Source organism: Danio rerio, chromosome 4 (assembly GCF_052040795.2).
Source record: "Danio rerio strain M-AB ecotype USA chromosome 4, GRCz13ab, whole genome shotgun sequence".
NCBI lineage: Eukaryota > Metazoa > Chordata > Actinopteri > Cypriniformes > Danionidae > Danio > Danio rerio.
In genome coordinates this window covers 45,218,055-45,240,136 of record NC_141024.2, presented here as the reverse complement: position 1 = coordinate 45,240,136, position 22,082 = coordinate 45,218,055, and the positions used below count along the sequence as shown (strand labels likewise).

At 40.1% G+C, this 22,082-nt stretch overlaps 2 protein-coding genes and 5 non-coding genes across 7 annotated transcripts in view; 3 read left to right on the top strand and 4 right to left on the bottom strand.

The window, feature by feature from the left end:
- The window catches only part of LOC103910934 (uncharacterized), a 492,719-nt gene that overhangs the window by 206,291 nt on the left and 264,346 nt on the right, over positions 1-22,082 (top strand). The window lies entirely within an intron of this gene.
- On the top strand, positions 228-8,219 carry LOC148681426 (uncharacterized). Its single transcript, XM_088650809.1, has 5 exons — positions 228-2,970; positions 3,072-3,158; positions 6,540-6,590; positions 6,889-6,954; positions 7,696-8,219. The coding sequence occupies exons 1-5, from the start codon at positions 2,898-2,900 to the stop codon at positions 7,908-7,910; spliced, it is 492 nt and encodes a 163-aa protein (XP_088506935.1). The 5' UTR covers positions 228-2,897; the 3' UTR covers positions 7,911-8,219.
- Positions 10,505-10,578, bottom strand: trnat-agu (transfer RNA threonine (anticodon AGU)). The gene has a single exon. It is a non-coding gene; the product is annotated as a tRNA-Thr (tRNA).
- Positions 10,853-10,926, bottom strand: trnat-cgu (transfer RNA threonine (anticodon CGU)). Its single transcript has one exon. It is a non-coding gene; the product is annotated as a tRNA-Thr (tRNA).
- trnat-ugu (transfer RNA threonine (anticodon UGU)) lies at positions 12,300-12,373 on the bottom strand. Its single transcript has one exon. It is a non-coding gene; the product is annotated as a tRNA-Thr (tRNA).
- On the bottom strand, positions 13,253-13,326 carry trnat-agu (transfer RNA threonine (anticodon AGU)). Its single transcript has one exon. It is a non-coding gene; the product is annotated as a tRNA-Thr (tRNA).
- trnam-cau (transfer RNA methionine (anticodon CAU)) lies at positions 19,315-19,387 on the top strand. The gene has a single exon. It is a non-coding gene; the product is annotated as a tRNA-Met (tRNA).

Sequence of the window (22,082 nt, the reverse complement as noted above, 5' to 3'; positions counted from 1 at the left end):
TATCATCATCTCCAAATACTTTATAAATAATATTTCAAAACTCCTCCATTGTTTATTGTTTTTAGAAAATATCTTTTTTTCCAGATAGGCCTTTGTAAAATGAAAGTTAAAAATGGCTTGAAACCGTTTAATTTATTTGTATTATATATACCTAAATTGATATAGCATTTATTTTATATTGGTTTATTTATTTAATGTTTTTATTATATACAATATTTCTTTAAATTAATTTAATATAGCTTAGGCTATTTTGTCTAGATGTAATATGATATTATTGTGTTGAGTTGATACGTAATTTGTACGTAACAGCAGCAACGTATGTACGTAACATATTTTATATTATCTCCAAAATAAATATACCCAGCCGTTCACAGCATCTGCAGAGCAGTGAAGTGAGCACTCGTTTGTTGATCTCTCACACACACATACACGCATTTAAATATTTTTTATATGAAGGCGTATACAAAAACTTTAAATGAATAACGCGAGAAAATTTCTTTTTTGATTTCAAAGTGTAAAACAAAGGTTAGTTGTGTTAAATGATTCAATTTGATTGGTGAGTCTTATGTTAAGTATGATTTGTGTTTTCACCATGCCATCAAAACTTGTTATTTTCAGTTTGCAGTGCTCTCTAGTCAGCAATTGGCCCCCAAATTTGGTAGTGTGTTAGCATGCACTAGAGCACCTGTGCCAGATTTCAGCACTGTTTAGTATGCAGTCTAGACAGTGAGCCACAGTTATAGTTTACCCCAAAAATTGTATTTGTTTTCTATTTACTTAGCCTCAAAAGGTTGAAAACACAGTTTTTTCTTTTTAGCACAAAATAAGATATATATTTTTAAAATGTTACAAACTGGTAGCCTGTCATGACTACCAGCGATTCAGTGGCTGCAGATATACACATAATTTTAAGATGTCGTTGGTCTTGTCACTTCTGATTTCTAACTTGTGGCTTTTATTTGTAGCTTAACAAGAAAATACTTGGTTATGCTTCAGAAGAATCTTCATCAAGATCAGATATCAGTGAGGATGATTACGTGCCAGATACTGAAGAGTCTGACAGTAACACTTCAGAAAAAGTAGAGAGTTTAGTAAAAAAGATAAGTAATAATAAGAAAAAGGTAAAGTCAACTTCAAATGTTCCAGCATGTAAAAAAAGACGTGCGTCTCCTTCACAATCCTCTGCATCTGACAAACAGGACACTTCACTTCAATCTTCTTCATCAGGAGAACATGAAGAATCACATTCACCCAATAATCTTAATGTGAATGTCATGATGCTCAAAAAAAAAAAAAGATGGAGCCAGACTATATAACAAAAAGTTTTACTGCCTATTCTGCTTCAAACCATTCAGTAAAATCGCACGTCACCTAGAGTCTAAACATAAAGATAAGCCAGAGGTGGCAAGAGCGATTGCTTTTCCGAAAGGCTCTAAAGAGCGAAAAATACAGCTGAGTTTGTTAAGGAATAAGGGGAACCGATGTCATAACGCTCAGGTACTCAGTGAAGGAAGAGGAACGGTGATTCCTAAACAACAATCCACTGCACCAGTAAATGCAAGTGATTATTTGCACTGCATTAACTGTTCAGCGTATCTGAAGAGAAAATCGCTATGGCGGCATATGCAAAGATGCCAGCTGAGCCAGAAAATTAACAAAATGAAGCCAGGGAAAACTCGTGTTCAGTCACTTTGCTCATATGCTGAACCTGTTCCAGACAGTATAAGTGAAAGGTTTTGGAAAATGGTGCTTGATATGCATGACGATGAGATAACCCATGTTGTCCGCAAAGAGAAAATCATACTGAAATTAGGGCAACATCTCTTCAATAAGCATGGCCATGATGTTACGAAGCATGAATACATCAGGCAAAAAATGCGTGAAACTGGACGTCTTGTCCTCGAAGGGAAAAAAAATGGTAAGCTGAAGGAGGTGTCTGATTTCTTTATTCCAGCTAATTTCCCTTATGTTATTCAAGCAGTTCACAGTGTAGCTGGCTTGAACGAAGAGACAAGCACATTTAAAACACCATCTTTAGCACTGAAGTTAGGGCACAACCTCAAGAAGATGGCCAGCATTATTGAGTGTGATGCCATGATGGCAGATGATAAGAATAGTCTTAGCAACGTGCAAGCCTTCAAGCAAATATGTGACACTAAATGGAGTGAGTGTGTGTCATCCCAGGCCCTTCGTAATTTGAGTGAAGTTAAATGGAACTGTCCACAGCTTCTTCCGTTTGCGGAAGATGTGAAGAAAATGCATCAGTATCTTGACTGCCAAAGTAAGGCATATCAAGCAAGACTTGAGGAAGAACAAAGTATGAAGCACTGGGCAGAACTTGCCAAAGTCACGCTTTGTCAGGTGATACTATTTAATCGAAGAAGGGAAGGAGAGGTGTCTAAGATGTCACTTAATTCGTTTACATTAAGGGACACATCCTCAACTCATCCGGATGTTGAGCTTGCTCTGTCCGATCTAGAGAAGTCACTTTGTAGTCATTTTCAAAGAATCGAAGTCTGAGGAAAACGTGGCAGAAAAGTCCCCATTTTACTCACTCCTAATATGGTCGTCTCAATGGAGTTGTTGGTGAAGACTCGCCGCAGCTGTGATGTGCCAGATGAGAACGTCTATATGTTCGGAAGACCCCAAGCTCTCACTTTCTTCAGAGGATCTGACGTCATTCGTAACATAGCAAAAAGCTGTGGAGCAAAGCACCCCGAGGCATTGTCCTCCACCAAACTGCGAAAGCACATGGCCACTATGTCCAAGGTGCTAAACTTAAAAGAGAATGAAATGGATAACCTCGCAGATTTTTAGGGCATGACATCAGGGTCCACAGGCAATATTACAGACTTCCTGAAGGCACATTGCAGCTAGCAAAAATTAGCAAAGTCTTGATGGCCATGGAACGAGGACAGCTTTCACAGTTTAAAGGACAGAATTTGGATGAAATCGAGATTGATCCCCAAGGTAAAGTATTCCCGGGTTATTACCGGGAACACCAGCATTAGTTATAGACAATTGTTGAATGTTATTCAAAAGTTGTTGCCTAATAATTTTGTCTGTTATAGAGAAACTTTTGCTGGACAGTGATGGATCCGAGTCTGAAAATGAGATTGAGTCAACTGGAAATGGTGCCTCACTTTCAAATTCAGCAGGTACTGTATGTGTAATGTGTGTTATTTGTTTTGTGCTTAGCAAGGAATAATGACCACAAACATAGTAAAATAAAAGCAAATGTATGGTTTATTGTCATGTATTGTCAGTGTTAAGGCTTGTACATGTCATGGAAGAAAAGTGAAATGAAACTCAGTATTAAATCATGTTTGCTACTCTCCATAATAATGTCCTCCTGCTGACATTGTTGTTGCTGTTGTGTTTATCATACAGCTCTTGGTGTTTAGACACCAGTGAAAAATGCAGCTCCACAGTCATCTTTCCTCTGTGCATTATCTTCATTGCATGAAAGTGAAAGTGTGTTCGCCTAAACATGGAGGAAATCACTTCTGCTGTTTACACACATCATTCACTTTTCTTTTCAGCTTGCTTTTAGTCCCGAAAAAAAACATTAAGGACAACATATTCTTAAAGCACACAGCACAATAAGTGACAATTAAAATTATTATTTTAAACATTCTCATTAGTAATGATCTTATTAAATTCTCAATGTTCTTCAACTGAAGGGAAATGATGGGAAAGGTGGAAAATGGTACACATTACTTGGGAAAAAAAACTGGGTGTCATTGCTGTAGTCATGCACACAGTGAGACTGGAGACAGGATAAATCAAGAGACCAGGGGCCTCATGTACGAAGACTTGCGTGGAAATCATACTAAAACACAGAAAAAAAATTCAGATGTATGAAACACTGCGTACGCCAAATCTCACGCATATTCTGTTTGTACATCTGAATGAACGTGAAACTGAGCGCAACATGCACGAGCACAAAACCCCTCCCTGCCTCCTCCCCCGTATGAATATGCTAATGACTCTACTTTGGCAAAACCCAACGAAAAAGTAACGGCAAAATGAAGCAAAAAGAGGAACTTTGAACAGAATGTGAATGTGAGGTGCTGTTTTCGGAGGTAGACCAGAGAAAAACTGTTTTATTTGCAAGTTTGTCCTCCAGAATTAATAACAAAAGAAAAAAATAGAGTGGGAGAGTTTAGCTGATGCGGTTAACAAAGTTAGGTCTGAACATCGCACTGAGTGGAGCAGGTAATCATTATTGGCCTGTTGCTTATTTCAGAGTCTTTGTGTGCAGGTAGTGGTATTAATCTAGGAGAACACAGAAAACAATGAGACCAGGAGACAAAGGCACCAGGACACAAAGAACCAACAACAGCAAACAGGTAAGTAGCAATGGGTGAGTCAGGTAAGTTCATTGGTGTGAACCGTAGATCAAACTCTGGGTAAGAGCAGAGTGACTGTTAATAAAAGGAACTGATGAGGGAGCGCAGAGGTGCGATAAAAATGTAAGCAGGGGATTTTGATCGGATTGATTAGGATTCAGGTGGGGAAGGTGGCTGTGGTGACTGCCTGAGATTACAGTCTTCTCCAGAGGAGGCTCCTGATACCCTTATGTGATGTTGGGGACGGATGGAGCTGATGACATCTTTGCCCACTGGCATCCACTGTGCCACCAATACCAAGATTGCAGGAGCCAGAGGGTCTTCTACTGCCTGGGTGTTCCAGTAGGTTGTCATCTGTGCACAGAAGGGTTTGTAGGCAAAGATGTTATAGGACCGCTGTGATGTGCTGGCACTATTTGGCCAAGTTAAGAGAGTTAATCAGGATGTCTTCAATATAGACAATAACAAAACAATGGAGGAACTCACAAAACACCTTGCATAATGAAAGATGGCTGGGAAGATGGAGAGTACATACAGCATGACCTGGTACTTGCAGTACCAAAAGGGTTGACGAAAGCTGTCTTTTACATCTTCCAGTCGGTAAGTAAGGCAACTGGACTACCTGGGAGTTCAGTGTGTGGTATTTAATGCTCTTCAGCTGCTTCAGAACGCAGCAGCACGAGTGGTCTTTAATGAACCTAAAAGAGCACATGTCACTCCGCTGCTCATCTGTTTGCACTGGCTGCCAGTTGCTGCTCGCATCAAATTCAAAGCTCTGATGTTTGCTTACAAAGCGACCTCTGGCTTTGCCCCTTCTTATCTGCTCTCACTCCTGCAGATCTATGTGCCCTCCAGAAACTTGCGTTCTGTGAATGAACGTCGCCTCGTGGTTCCATCCCAAAGAGGAAAGAAATCACTTTCCCGAACTCTCGCATTCAATCTGCCCAGTTGGTGGAATGAACTCCCTAACTGCATCAGAATGGCAGAGTCACTCGCTGTCATCAAGAAACCACTAAAAACTCAACTATTTAGTCTCCACCTTCCTTACTAATCTGCAATTGCCTCTCTGGCTCCTCCACTAATTAAAAAAAATTAAAAAATACTAATGTTCTTGCTTTTTATACTTTCTTTACAGACCTGAAACTTGCCTACAGCACTTATTCACTGTTGCTCTTACAGTTGTGTAAGTTGCTTCCTTGTCCTCATTTGTAAGTCGCTTTGGATAAAAGCATCTGCTAAATGACTAAATGTAAAATGTAAATGTAATGCAATAATAGAGACTTCCATTGTTTTTGCCCACAAAGAAGAACCTGGAAGCAGGCAGTGAGATTGATGATTAAGTCCTCCACACACTCCTCCATAGCCTTGTGCTCTAGGCAGCAGCTGGATAGTGCAGTCCCATGTCTGATGAGATGGAAGATAAGGGGTTGCCCATTTACTAAAGACATCCTGTAATGCAGAATACTCTGATGCGACCACTGACATGATTTGGGTATCAGGATTCAACACTGGACGTGGGGCTTGATGAGGCAGTCTATGAATAAATGTCCAGGGGCAGCGCAGAATAAACATACTTCAGCAGGTAGGTGGCATTCAGCTTCTGTGCTTGAGACGTGGGTAAGGTACACTTGCAAGAGATCTGGTACCGGAGTACAGGCAGCATAGGAGGCAAGCTTGCGAGTGGCGTTGGAGATATGGCAAGCAGATAGTGATTGGAATAGGCAATAGGCAGACACCATTACTCAAAGGTGTTGTACATCATAATAGCAGAACGAATGTTTGGGTTCAAGCTTTGTTGATAGGTTCTAATGAGCACGGTCTCGTTCCACCCACTAGCTACTGTCAAAGTCTGGTGAGTGAAATTGCCAATGGTGGATGAACCTGGGTGGAAACAGAATAAATGTTTGGAGGTCGAGAGTGCTTCTGTGGCCATACTGAAAGCTTTGAAGGATTGGTTAGCGAAATGAACAAATGTGTTGACAATAACAGGTAAGTAGCAATGGGTAAGTGCAGAGTAATTGCTTATAAAGGAAACTGATGAGGGGTGTAATTAATCAGTTATTAGGGAACTGTGGTCAGGTGTACTGGGATTCAGGTTGGGGAGGTGGCTGTGACAACGGTCTGATATTGGTATTTAGGAGTTATTATTGAAAAATCTTGTGCTAAAAGAGAAGTATTGTTTTTCAGAGAAATCAAAGAAGTCTGCTGAGGTTGGACAACACCAAGAACCATCCAAAGGTAATGAGATTTAAATAAAAAAGATGCTTTAAAAACTTCTGATGTTGTTATAATTGTGAATAAAATTCATTCTGTGCACTGCTTTTATGATTTGCCCTTTACTTGCTTTTATTATTTTTCTATTCTATATGTTCTATATTATATATTTTTATATCCTGAGGATGAAGTGAAAATATGTTTTGTTTCGACTGCTAATATTTTCTTAAATACATGTGTGACACATTTACTGGTAATTTACTTAGTAGGTATTCTGTGCCATTACTGAATAATGTTCTAAGTTGTACTCATATGTTTGTAGGAGGCAAGAATCCTAAAAAACTGCAGCCGACTAGCAAGGACTTGCAGGAACCGCACAGAACAAAGAGTAAGCTGTTTTTTAAAATGTCTTCTGAAATAAGTTGCCCTTTCTGTTTTTCTTCTAAAGTTTATTCATGTACATGCAAGGTAGACGTCAGAAACGGATTTCCTTCTAGTCATTATCCATGAATTCAATCAATACTGCCTGCTTCATACTGCGGGCACTTTTATATAGGGGCAGCAGTAATATTACATATACTGTTTAATTAAAGCCTTAAATCATGTTGTTGACTCACAAAGTTGATGCAGAATCACAAAAAAGTGCTGCATTTGCAGGTACAGTACAGTAAAAAAGTCATAATTAGTCATTTTTTAGCTACTGCTTTTGATCTGTCAAACCTTAGAATCGTATGTAAATGTGGTTTTCTTTGCAGCTGCTTAACTGATTTGAATGTAAACAAATAAAAATCAGTTTCTGAAATTATCTGATTTTTGATAGCATAACATATTCGTTAGCATATGAAAAGTGGCCTGCATGCAGAAGCTCACAAATAACTATTAACTAAAAATTTTAGACATCTTGCTGTAATTTACGAGAATAGTTAAACTTACATGGTGACTAATTGCAAGCATTTTTTTCCTTTTATTGCTGGGTGATGTAAACATGACAGATTGTCAGCCATCAACTAAATTTTAGCAAAAATGTGTATACAACTTTAAAAACAATGAGACACACTGAAGACCATGAATTAGTTTTATTTGGTCTTTAAGTCTTTTTTTCACTAATTATGTTTTAAATTTTATTCAGGATCTTCACAAAACGAGCGAAGAAGGTGGTCTTTGGAGGAGATCAAGGCCGTGGAGAAGACAATGATGGAATTCATAATGTCTGGAAAGGTTCCTGGTAAAGCCCAGTGCATGAACTGTATCGAAAGTTCCCCAGCAGCACTTCAAAATAGAAGTTGGGAGGGGGTGAAATTTTATGTAAAAAATCGCATTGATTCCCTAAAGAAAAAGTTGTGAAAGGTAAGGACCTTCATCTAATTATTTTTTTCGTGTTTGCCGGAAGAAAGAAAATTTATTACTTAAAAAAATGTGAAAGGTAGGTGAAAGGGCCTTCACCACTGTTTTTTTTTTTTTCATGATTGTTGAAAGCAACAAGTTTGATTTCGTTAAAGCAAAAAAATGTAAAAGGGCCTTCACCAGTTTTGTCTTTGTTAAAGGCAACATGTATGTGAATCTTGTTTAAGCAAACTCAACATGCATCTGCTTAAAAAGCAGTATACTAAAACGTTCATGTTAACATTTAAATAAATGTTTAAAACACTAAAACACTTCAGAGTTGTATTGAGTTTTTACATTCTCGTAAATTTGGCTATGTCTCCGTTAATTTTTATGCGTATCTCAGAATATCTAATAAAAAAAATGCTTGATAGAATGCCAAGATGCTCATACATTATTTAAATGCACATTAAAACAACATATGTGTACAACTGAGCAGGATAAACATTTTATTTTATTTAAAAAAAGCTAAGGCTTTTTTCTGTTTACACCCTTAGAAATGGTCTATTGTAATATAACATAGAATTAACAGAGAACGCAAGATAAAAGTAAAATTCAATAAAATATAAATGCACACAATTTTCCCTTATAAATAACTCTTTAATAGTTGTCTAAATGTAATTTGTAGTCTTACAGTGACTTATTATAAAAATATGATAATATACTGGTATGTCATATTGACACCTGGTGGTTCCTTGTGGTAAGACAAAATAGCGACGTCCCCACAAGAATAGAAAAACCTGACAAAAATTCATTTTTTTAAACTTCAGAATTCTTGATAAAAAATGATTGTTTTTATGATAAAAAATCCCCTGGACACATATGAGTTAAAAGTATGGCTTAATTGTATGTAGAAATTGCTGTCCCCATAGTTAACCTTCTAGTCACAAGTCCCCATGGGGCACAAAAACAAGTATGTGTGTGTGTGTGTGTGTGTGTGTGTGTATGTGTGTGCATAAAGAGGCTCTTGTACAACAAATCCAAAAGGCTTGATCTCAACAATAGCTGATAGTCACTTTTGCACTTTTGCTGGAACTTGATTCCAGGGTCTCCTGTTTACAAGACAGGCACTTTGACCAACTAAGCTACAGTGCCAAACGACCTTGACAAGGGCTAATTTTTTTAATCAAAAAAAGAAAAAATAACTAACAACTGTAGCGCTGCATGCACTCTTAACAAAAAGCCACCCTGGCACCTGTACATTAGGCTCTGCTGGGATTTGAACCCAGGATCTCCTGTTAACAAGACAGACGCTTTGACCAACTAAGCCACAGCTGAAAAGAAGGCAAGAGGTTTTTGCACACATAGACTAAAAATACACAGCGAGTCTAAAAATGGCAAGCAAAGAAATTGTTTAACTCTATTTGTCGCACTATTCATTATGCCTCAAAGCTATACAATTTTATAATTCATTCCGGTAAGCTCTATAAAACAAGCACACGCACCTCCTGCACTAAGGCGCTGCTGGGATTTGAGCCCATGATCTCCCATTTACAAGACAGGCGCTTTGACCAGCTAAGCCACAGCACCACAAAAATTCATAGTAAGAGACATTTGCCCGATAACAAAAATCGAAGAAGAAAAAATAATACACAACAAAAACCAGCATGTCAGGATGCAGAAAATGCTGACAAGACGGACGTGGTCTTTTAGAGTCTGGATGATCATGTCTCAAACCTGACCGGTAACCTGGCCTCTGTTCAAGATCAAAGCAAAAAATGTGTGAATTTATTTTTATTTAATCTATCCTTAATCATGTGTTAAGAGTTTTTTGGAACCTTCAGTTTCATTACATCCAAACCCAGAGTCAGCTCGGAAAATGGAAATCAGGACAAACATATGCTATCGGCCATTGAAAGAGTTTCAGATTAGAAAGCCACTCTCCCATAATCTGAGGGAAAGGTGCAGTTTGGATTTGAACCTAGCACCTGCTGTTCCCAAGACAGGTGCTCTGGCCAACTTAGTCTTAACACTAAAAGAAAAAACCTCTGGCTACGATACTTTCAAACGCAGTTTCATCTAAGACAGTGGGGGGAAGCAAAATTTACTATGCTTTCTACTCAGTTACTTTGCACATGCATAAAAAGGCTCTTGTACAACAAATCCAAAAGGCTTGATCTCAACAATAGGTGGCAGTTACTTTTCCCCAAAACCACAGGTTGCCTTCGAGTCATTCCTCAAGCCCACTAGGCCCTACACTGTTTTCTAATCTCCCTTATTTAAAACAGCTCAATTAAGTCATCGGCTTTATTGTAGAGTACCCCTAGTATCTGAGCCTGCACTGCGCAATGAAAGAAAGAAGCAAAACGGGATGGACAGATGCCTAAAATGTTAGAAACGCATCACACCTTAAGTCAGTGAAGAAAAAGAGCCAAGCTTGCTACTCTGGTGGAAGTAGAACCCACAACCTTTGAATGGCTCAGCTCACAGCCTAGAAGTCCAATGCACTATCCATTGCGTCACAGAGCCTGAGTGCTCTGCTGCCTCTAGCACTGTTGCACAGAAAGTACTTTTTAGTACTCTCTGGCCCATGAAAGAATGGCCAACTGTCAACAAGGCACTGCTGGGATTCGAACCCAGGATCTCCTGTTTACTAGACAGGCACTTTGACCAACTAAGCCACAGCGCCAAACAACCGTGGCAGGGGCTAATTGTTTAATTCGAAAAAAGAAAAAAAAAACTAACAACGGTTGCGCTGCATGTGTCAATGTCTGGACTTGAAATATTAAAGTCCAATTGGTTAGGCATTACCACACTATGCTTTATAAAGCCATTGTCCAAAGCCCTCTTGAACGAGCAGCGTTCTTAAGGATTTGAGTTTTGTTAAGAAACCGACTGCTAAACATCCTGCTGCGTAAACACTCGTTACTCTTAACAAAAAGCAACCGTGGCACCCATACTATAGGCACTGCTGGGATTTGAACCCAGGATCTCCTGTTTACGAGACAGGCGCTTTGACCAGCTAAGCCACAGAACCACAAAAATTCATTGTAAGAGACATTTGCCCGATAACAAAAATCGAAGAAGAAAAAAATAATACACAACAAAAACCAGCATGTCAGGATGCAGAAAATGCTGACAAGACGGACGTGGTCTTTTAGAGTCTGGATGATCATGTCTTAAACCTGACCGGTAACCTGGCCTCTGTTCAAGATCAAAGCAAAAAATGCGTGAATTTATTTTTATTTAATCTATCCTTAATCATGTGTTAAGTGTTTTTTGGAACCTCCAGTTTCATTACATCCAAACCCAGAGTCAGCTCGAAAAATGGAAATCAGGACAAACATATGCTATCGGACATTGAAAGAGTTTCAGATCAGAAAGCCACTCTCCCATAATCTGAGGGAAAGGTGCAGTTTGGATTTGAACCTAGCACCTGCTGTTCCCAAGACAGGTGCTCTGGCCAACTTAGTCTTAACACTAAAAGAAAAAACCTCTTGCTACGATACTTCCAAACGCAGTTTCATCTAAGACAGTGGGAGGGAAGCAAAATTTACTATGCTTTCTACTCAGTTACTTTGCACATGCATAAAGAGGCTCTTGTACGACAAATCCAAAAGGCTTGATCTCAACAATAGGTGGCAGTTACTTTTCCCCAAAACCACAAGTTGCCTTCGAGTCATTCCTTAAGCCCACTAGGCCCTACACCGTTTTCTAATCTCCCTTATTTAAAACAGCTCAATTAAGTCATCAGCTTCATTGTAGAGTACCCCTAGTATCTGAGCCTGCACTGCGCAATGAAAGAAAGAAGCAAAACGGGATGGACAGATGCCTAAAATGTTAGAAACACACCACACCTTAAGTCAGTGAAGAAAAAGAGGCAAGCTTGCGACTCTGGTGGGACTCAAACCCACAACCTTTGAATGGTTCAGCTCACAGCCTAGAAGTCCAATGCACTATCCATTGCACCACAGAGCCTGAGTGCTCTGCTGCCTCTAGCACTGTTGCACAGAAAGCACTTTTTAGTACTCTCTGGCCCATGAAAGAACAGCCAATTGCCGACAACGCACTGCTGGGATTCAAACCCAGGATCTCCTGTTTACTGACAGGTGCTTTGACCAACTAATCCATGGCGCCAAGCGTCCTTGACAGGGGCTAGTTGATTAATTCGAAAAAAGAAAAAAAACCTGACAACGGCAGCGCTGCATGTGTGAATGTCTGGACTTGAAATATTAAAGTCCAATTGGTTAGGCATTACCACACTATGCTTTATAAAGCCATTGTCCAAAGCCCTCTTGAACGAGCAGCGTTCTTAAGGATTTGAGTTTTGTTAAGAAACCGACTGCTAAACATCCCGCTGCGTAAACATTCGTTACTCTTAACAAAAAGCAACCTTAGCAACTGTACATTAGGCACTGCTGGGATTTGAACCCAGGATCTCCTGTTTACAAGACAGGAGCTTTGAGCAGCTAAGCCACAGCGCCACAAAAATTCACCCCTAGAGACATTTGCCTGATAACAAAAATCGAAGAAGAAAAAAATAATACACAACTAAAAAAAAGCATTTCAGGATGTAGAAAATGCTGACAAGAAGGACGTGGTTTTTTAGAGTCTGGATGATCATGTCTCAAACCTGACCGGTAACCTGGCCTCTGTTCAAGATCAAAGCAAAAAATGTGTGAATTTATTTTTATTTAATCTATCCTTAATCATGTGTTAAGTGTTTTTTGGAACCTCCAGTTTCATTACATCCAAACCCAGAGTCAGCTCGGAAAATGGAAATCAGGACAAACATATGCTATCGGCCATTGAAAGAGTTTCAGATCAGAAAGCCACTCTCCCATAATCTGAGGGAAAGGTGCAGTTTGGATTTGAACCTAGCACCTGCTGTTCCCAAGACAGGTGCTCTGGCCAACTTAGTCTTAACACTAAAAGAAAAAACCTCTGGCTTCAATACTTCCAAACGCAGTTTCATCTAAGACAGTGGGGGGAAGCATAATTTACTATACTTTCTACTCAGTTACTTTGCACATGCATAAAGAGGCTCTTGTACAACAAATCCAAAAGGCTTGATCTCAACAATAGGTGGCAGTTATTTTTCCCCAAAACCACAGGTTGCCTTTGAGTCATTCCTCAAGCTCACTAGGCCCTACAGTGTTTTCTAATCTCCCTTATTTAAAACAGCTCAAATAAGTCATCGGCTTTATTGTAGAGTACCCCTAGTATCTGAGCCTGCACTGCGCAATGAGTGAAAGAAGCAAAACGGGATGGACAGATGCCTAAAATATTAGCTCTTCTGCCTCTAGCACAGAAAGCACTTTTTAGTACTCTCTGGCCCATGAAAGAACAGCCAACTGCGGACAAGGCACTGCTGGGATTCAAACCCAGGATCTCCTGTTTACTAGACAGGCGCTTTGACCAACTAAGCCACAGTGCCAAACGATGGTGAAAGGGGCCAATTGTTTAATTCCAAAAAATAAAAAAAACTAACAACTAGCGCTGCATGTGGGAATGTCTGGACTTGAAATATTAAAGTCCAATTGGTTAGGCATTACCAAACTCTGCTATATAAAGCCCACGTCCAAAGCCCTCTTGAACGAGCAGCATTCTTAAGGATTTGAGTTTTGTTAAGAAACCGACTGCTAAACATCCCGCTGCGTAAACACTCGTTACTCTTAACAAAAAGCAACCCTGGCACCTGTAGATTAGGCACTGCTGGGATTTAAACCCAGGATCTCCTGTTTACTAGACAGGCGCTTTGACCAACTAAGCCACAGCGCCATCGCTGAAAAGGATGCAAGACGTTTTTGCACACAGAGACTAAAAAAAGACAGCAAGTCTAATAATGGCAAGCAATTAACTCTATTTGTCGCACTATTCTGTAAGGATCCAAAAAATCAGACCCTGAGAACTGTTATGAAATTTCATTAGACAAGAGAAGTGATGAAGAAACCAACTGTTCCACTGTTCTATTCAAATCACAGCTGACAATGAAAACACAGACTGGAGAAACAGAGCTACACTACAGCAGGGAAGAATGCAGGAATGCATCCTTTACTTTCACCCCAAGCCCCCCTTCTTGACCTTTAAGCGACTTGCTGATCAGAGCACATTTCACATAAAATGTTCAAGGTTTTAACATGGTGTATCTTGCAGCATTATATTCATGTTTGGTATCATTTTAAATGTCTCTGTGTGATTGGTAAAGTGGTCTTAATTTTACAGTAATAGTTCACTAGTATATGTTGATTTGGTTTTTGACTTCTATAAGATCTTGATAAGATGCTATCCCTCCTCATAGATGGTTAAGTCCTCAAAGTCACCAGGCCAGGGTTTCTGTGACACTTTTATTGTCTTGAATTTATGGCTGTTTGTTTTGACTTGAGTATATAAGGTAAGATGTGCTTTAGGACGGAGGGAGATCTTGTAAAAAGACACCCCATTGCAGCATCTCTGAGACTTATTGAGACTTATGCTGCAATGTATTTCTCTGGTCAGGTATGCATCTCTAACTCTTTGATTTATCTTTGATTAATGGATGTTGTATTGGTACAGTCTCATCTCTGAATTGGCTTCCTGATGATTTATTATGTAATTGGCAAAATACAATTCTACCTGACAAATAAAATGTTAAGTTTTGATTAATTCTAAAGTTTTGCGATTTCATTGTATCCAGTAGATTACAAGGAGTCTTCATTATCTTTATAGTATGGCATAATTGAATTGATTAATAGGCGGATTTGATTATTGTTAGCCATAGCGTGCCGAAAACATGTAGACCTTTTAGTCATTCAACCACTGGAAGTAGCAAGTTGTATGGGCTTGGCTAAGGATCTGTTTTTTTAAGATTAGGTAAGAGTTAATGCGACCAGCTTATTCAAATATAGTTAATCCTGCATCCTCTGACTATTTTCAGAGTGTCGACATATTGTCCGTGAGAAGAAGCGCAAACCCGGGGCGTGGAACTCTGAGCGATGTTGGTCCCTAATGAACGTACAATTTAGAATATCGGACCTCAGAAAATATCAAAACTCTAAATTAAATCATAAATGATGAATGTGATCCGTTCTTACAATTAGAAATATAATCTAAATTTTAGGATCATTTAAATTGGAGTCAGATTGAATTCGGAGCTAAAAAACTAATAAAAATAAATTATAATAAATAATAAAATTCTTTTCAGAAGCACTAGAAAAGGCTTACATGCATTAACCTTCGACCATGCTGTTAGTTTCGTCATTGGGCTAATAGATGGACTCCTACACTTTTCCTTCTCTGGTGGAGTCCGGGCTTTGACACATATTTGTATATGTATGATTCTGCAACTATTGTCGGTAAGATGACTTTCAGTTTTGCCATATGAAAGACAGAGCATATGAACGACAAGAATGGGATTCGATGGTCTCGGCCATCTCATCATGTATGTACTCACTTTCCTGATGGGGGCTGGACTATGGCATTTCTGTATGTATTTGCTGCTATTTTTGGTAAAGATGACATTAAATTTTGCAACAACATCCTTCAAAATGCTAAGAGAGTAAAACCAGTTCCACAGAAGCACCAAGCTCTCTCAAATGTCAGAGCATTTGAACGACGAGGATGGCAATCGAACCCATGCGTGCAGAGCACAATGGATTAGCAATGCCAGCTGCCGAAGGATAGTCCATCAATATTTCACAAATGTTGAAGATGAGAGCCAATCAGAGCGATTCTCTCCAACATTGTAACCAACCACATTGCAGCGTCTCAACATTTGCAGCCAATCGCGGACCGGAATTCTCAACAATTTCAACATTTGACCAATCAGTCGAGACAATGTTAAAGCCAGGGAAGGGACCATTCAAAGATTCACCGCTAGGTGTGCAGTCAAAAAGGTTAATCAGATGTCAATCAATTTTCTGAACTGAGCCGAAGGTACACGAAAGAATGACCCGCTCCTCTGGGGGCGGGTCAGAGGTCAAAAAAGTTAATTGACCTTCAGTGATTTTCGACAATCAGCATAATTCGACAGAGCACAGTATCGTTTTGTTTAAAGTACAGGATTTTTTTCAATAGTGATTTCTTAAAAAAAGGTAAGAAAATCTACATAAATGCTCGTATTAATGTTTTAGTGTGTTGTATTTCAAATTTGGATACTTTAATCTAAAACCGTTTAATTTCTAGGAGAAAAAATGTCTGGAAAATCCCATAAAGCCATGTCAGACGCTGACTGGATTTCATGTCTGAAAAAGTTTGCCAGAACAGGAGTTTGGCCATCAAATGAGGGCAACAGGAACAGGCCAGCTCCTCTGCAAAAAAAGTGGCATGAGATTTATCAAAGGGTGTGTATTTCGTTTACATGATATATTGTTTGTTGAAATTTGCTTAACAGAGTAACGTTAACTTGTTAGGCTTCAGTACGTTTAGTACAGTATTTGTGTAAAACATGTCATACTTGTTTTTAAACAATAATGTGTTTAAAATTTGCATGTATTTTGAGATTTACATTGAATAATTTACTAAAGTTTGACCGTTTATGAGAGAGATTTGAAAAGGTGGGAGAATGGATTATGAGTGTACAATACAGCATGTGGTTTTAAGGCCTGAAATGTTCCTGTCCAGTTCCTCATTCTTTTTCTTCTAGAGGTAAAGTTGGTTTTATATTCGGATATTCAGACATTCTCCTTAATAATATCATTTCAGAAAAATATTCTTTGCAAATTCTAAATAGGAAAATCATATTAGCAGACAATGATTAGTGATTATAAAAGTACAGCATGGTTCACAGTGAATTAGATAGTGTTAATGTTGTTTTCAAATCATACTTGCATGCTAATTCCGATCGAATAATCAAAGTAAGATGGTAAACAATATAGAGGCTGCTAAATGAACGAATGTGCGAATATAAAACCAACTTTACCTCTATCTTTTTCTTTTCATTTTTGGAGATACAAACTGTACAATTACATATTAGATAAATATTACACACATTCTAAAAACTGTGTTAAATTAATTTACAAAGCTATTGTGTGCTTTATTAAGGGAGTCATTAAGTTAAAATTCTTGTTTAGTTATAAAAGTTTTTTGTATTGTGTAAAATTATTTATTATATTTTTCATGATTTTTTCAGATTGAGAAATGCCCATTGCAATCTCGTGGGCAGAGGAGGTGTGCTGAAATGCACATGTGGTTTTCACACTCAAAATGGACATTTATGAATCAATATGTGTTTATTAATATTTACTACAATATCTTTCCTTCTCCATGATTATATGTATTTTTGTGATTATTTTTAGCAGAGTACTGCCTCTGCTGCTCCAGCACAAACGGTGCAATAGTCTGCCCCTACTGTACCTGCTCAAGATGTGATGGAGACGAGACAACTTAAGGCCCAGCCCCAGCCCCCGTCTACTCCACCAGTGGCATCAAAGATTTCACCGCAATTGTCAATGGTACTTTTTTTTTAATTAAAAATCAAAAGAAATGACAATTTCAGTGTTTCAAGTGTTCAGGGTGCTCAAAGTTCATTCAAAGTTCTAAACATAAGAGAGAAAAGAACAAAAAGCAATAAAAAAGTTAAGGTGTTGCTAGAGACCTGCTTCTTTTCACACCTTTTGTACAGTAGGGGGTAGCATTTTATTTTATTTGTTAATTTTGTATTTATTCTGTTAAAATTTAACTTATTTATTTTTGGATTTTTTATTCTATGTTCATTACTGTTTTGTTGACCAATGTTATATAAATATTTCATTTATAAATGACTGGTCCTTGATTTTTATGTCCACTTTTCGTTGGTTTCTGTTTGTATTGAACATTTTACATATATTTTTTATTTATATTGGTAATATTGTATTGTTAATAACTAATTTATTATTTTTATATTTTCTACTCTATATATTTAATACTGTTCTGTTGACAATTGTTAGATAAATAATGCATATATAAATATCTGACTTCTCCTTGACTTTTAATTCCATAAACACTGTAGCTCTATGACACTTCTATACGTTTGTACGTCAAAATACAGAACAATAATAACCAGAAGCATAACAATGCTACAACAACTACTAAATAAAAACACATTTAAGTTAGTATGCTTTATATTTCATGAAAGAATATTTAAAAACACAATAACAAAGTGCTTAGGCATATTTTATTTACCTTGGAGCATTATACATTCAAATTGTTAGTTTATTGAGTAATAAGAAACAAATAACAATAAAGCGTCTTTAGCTGGATTCGAACCCCCGTGTTGGTGAGCACCTGCAATAGAAATCAATGTAACTCAAAATGCGCAGTTTTAACACAGAACAGAATCCCTAATGCATGACGTAAAGCAGGTCAAGGAAGGCGTGTCTGGGAAGCTAAGAATGCACCTTACCTTCGTTTTTCCCCCCCTCTTCTTCCTTCACCCTATTCTTTCCTTCTTCCCCTTCTTTGTTGGATGATTGTTCCTCAGCTTGAACGCAGCGCCTTACACCGCTTAGCCATCCTGACTTGCTTGCATGGCCTGAGCTGTCTCCTAGGACCCACGCCGCAGCACAGTGAAATGGAAGCTGGTGTGTCACAGCTTGCCAAGCTGCTGCAGTCTGCCTTGTTGGCACAGTAGGCAGCGCATCAGTCTCATAATCTGAAGGTTGTGAGTTTGAGCCTCACGCGGGGCAGCGTGGTAACTTTTGGTACACGGGATCGCTTAGATGACTGGGCGTTATTTATTATTACCTTCAATGCGGTTCATGCTTCCTGGGAGCAAAAGATGCTACAGCTTTTCTGGAGGGCAGGCGGCGTGAAGTTCCAAGAACATTTCCTGAGTCTGAAGCAATGATGGCAAGATGCTCCCATACCTGACAAGTAATCGCTTGACGTTCGGTCTGGATCTGTCAAATGTCAAGACTTGACGTTGTACAAGGATTTGACGAAAAGTCCTGCGAATCCTATTGCCTTAAAAATCAATGGCATCCCAGGACATTCCACTACATGGCATTCCACGACAGTTCTTTCGATCCCTTTTCGGTGCATTTGCTTTAAAGCCCTCGTCCATTGTTTTGTTCACATGTTTTCCCGAGTTGCTGTGGACAATGCCTTAATCGCAAACACCATACAACTTGCAATCTAAAGTGCCCATTAAGCTTCCCAGGTACACTGCTACGCTGCATGAACTTTGGAGCAAAGAGGTTGATGCGGCGCTTTGTCAGTGTTACTGTATCACTTGGACATGGCGCCAGAGAGTTAAAGACTTGAGCCTAAACGTATAGCCAAAGATTTGGTTTGTCAGAAGGGGGATTTGACACCAAGCCTCCAGGGGAAACTGCGACCTGAACACAGCGCCTTACACCGCTCAGCCATCCTCACCTGCATGCATGGCCTGAGCTGTCTCCTAGGACCCACACCGCAGCACAGTGAAATGGAACGTCGTGTGTCACAGTTTTCCAAGCTGCTGCAGTCTGCCTCGTTGGCGCAGTAGGCAGCGCGTCAGTCTCATAATCTGAAGGTCGTGAGTTCGAGCCTCACACAGGGCAGGGTGGTATCTTTTGGCACTTCGGAGCGCTTAGATCACTGGGCAGCGATTTTTAGTCCTTTCCGTGCGGTTTAAACTACCCGGGAGCAAAAGATGCTACAGCTTCTCTGGAGGGCAGGCAGCGTAAGGTTCCAAGAACATTTCCTGAGTCTGAAGCAATGATGGCAAGATGCTCCCATTCCTGACACGTAATCGCTTAACGTTCGGTGTGGATCTGTCAAATGTCATGACTTGACGTTATACAAGGATTTGACGAAAAGTCCTGCAAATCCTATTGCCTTAAAATCAACAGCATACCAGGACATTCCAAAACAGTTATTTTGATCTCCTTTCAGTGCACTTGCATTGAAACCCTCGACCATTGTTTTGTTCACATGCTTTTCCGAGTTGCTGTGGACAATGCCTTAATCGCAAACGCCTTAAAATTTGCATTTTAGAGTGCCTATTAGGGTTGCCAGGGACATTACTACGCTGCATGAACTTTGGCGCAAAGAGGTTGATGCGGCACTTTGTCACTTGGATAGAGAGGGTGCTCGCTGCAGAGCCATTTGAGCAGAGCTGAGCTCCAGCAAAGGGGAGCATGAGCTCTCACACCTCCTCCTGTAAGCTGTTTTAATGCGTACACACACCAACCCCACCCCTAACCCTACCCCCAGTGACATCACTCGTAGAAGAAGTGCAAAAAAGGAGGAGCTCAAGCTCCCCCAAATGGCTCTGCAGCGAGCACCACTTGCTTGGATATGGCGCCAGAGATTTAAAGACTTGAGCCTGAACGTTTAGCCAAAAGATTTGTTTGTCAAAAGTGGGATCTGAAACCACACCTCCAGGGGAGACTGCGACCTGAACGCAGCGCCTTAGACCACTCGGCCATCCTGACATGCTTACCTGGCCTGAGCTGTCTCCCAGGACGCACACTGCAGCACTGTGACATGGAAGCTGTTGTTCCACATCCTGCCCAACGGCAACAGTCCGCCTCGTTGGCGCAGTAGGCAGCGCGTCAGTCTCATAATTTGAAGGTTGTGAGTTTGAGCCTCACACGGGGCAGGGTGGTACCTTTTGGCACACGAGAGCGCTTACATGACTGGGCGGCGTTTTTATCCACTTCCATGTGGTTCATGCTTACCGGGAGCAAAAAATGCTACAGCTTTTCTGGAGGGCAGGAGGCGTGCAGTTCCAAGAACATTTCCTGAGTCTGAAGCAATGATGGCAAGATGCTCCCATTCCTGTCAAGTAATTGCTTGACGTTCAGCGTGAATCTGTCAAATGTCATGACTTGACGTTGTACAAGGATTTGACGAAAAGTCCTGCGAATCATATTGCCTTAAAATCAACAGCATTCCAGGACATTCCACTACATGGCATTCCAAGACAGTTCTTTCGATCCCCTTTCGGTGCACTTGCATTACAGCCCTTGTCCATTGTTTAGTTCACATGCTTTTCCAAGTTGCTATGGACAATGCCTTAATCGCAAACGCCTTAAAATTTGCAGTTTAAAGTGCCTATTAGGGTTGCCAGGGACATTACTACGCTGCATGAACTTTGGCGCAAAGAGGTTGATGCGGCACTGTCACTTGGATAGAGAGGGTGCTCGCTGCAGAGCCATTTGAGCAGAGCTGAGCTCCAGCAAAGGGGAGCATGAGCTCTCGCTCCTCCTCCTGTAAGCTGTTTTAATGCGTACACCAACCCCACCCCTAACCCTACCCCCAGTGACATCACTCGTTGAAGAAGTGCAAAAAAGGAGGAGCTCAAGCTGTCCCTCGCCGTAGCTCAGCTTGCCCAAATGGCTCTGCAGCGAGCACCACTTGCTTGGATATGGCGCCAGAGATTTAAAGACTTGAGCCTGAACGTTTAGCCAAAGGTTTTGTTTGTCAGAAGTGGGACTTGAAACCGCACCACCAGGGGAGAATGCAACCAGAACACAGCACCTTACACTGCTCAGCCATCCTGACATGCTTGCTTTGCCTGAGCTGTCTCCTAGAACACACACCACAGCACAGTGACTTTGGCACAAAAAGATTGATGCAGCGCTTTGTCAGTGTTACTTTATCACTCAGACATGGCGCCAGAGAGTTAAAGACTTACGCCTGAATACATAGCCAAAGGTTGGGGATTGTCAGAAGTGGGATTTGAACCATGGAAGCTGTTGTTCCACATCCTGCCCAGCTCCAGCAGTCCGCCTCGTTGGCGCAGTATGCAGCACGTCAGTCTCATAATGTCGAGGTCGTGAGTTCGAGCCTCACACGAAGCAGGGTGGTATGTTTTGGCACATGGGAGCGCTTGCATGACTGGGCGGCGTTTTTTATCCACTTCCATGTGGTTCATGCTTACCGGGAGCAAAAAATGCTACAGCTTCTCTGGAGGGCAGGAGGCGTGAAGTTCCAAGAACATTTCCTGAGTCTGAAGCAATGATGGCAAGATGCTCCCATTCCTGTCAAGTAATTGCTTGACGTTCAGCGTGAATCTGTCAAATGTCATGACTTGACGTTGTACAAGAATTTGACGAAAAGTCCTGCGAATCATATTGCCTTAAAATCAACAGCATTCCAGGACATTCCACTACATGGCATTCCTAGACGGTTCTTTCGATCCCCTTTCGGTGCACTTGCATTACAGCCCTTGTCCATTGTTTAGTTCACATGCTTTTCCAAGTTGCTGTGGACAATGCCTTAATAGCAAACGACTTAAAATTTGCAGTT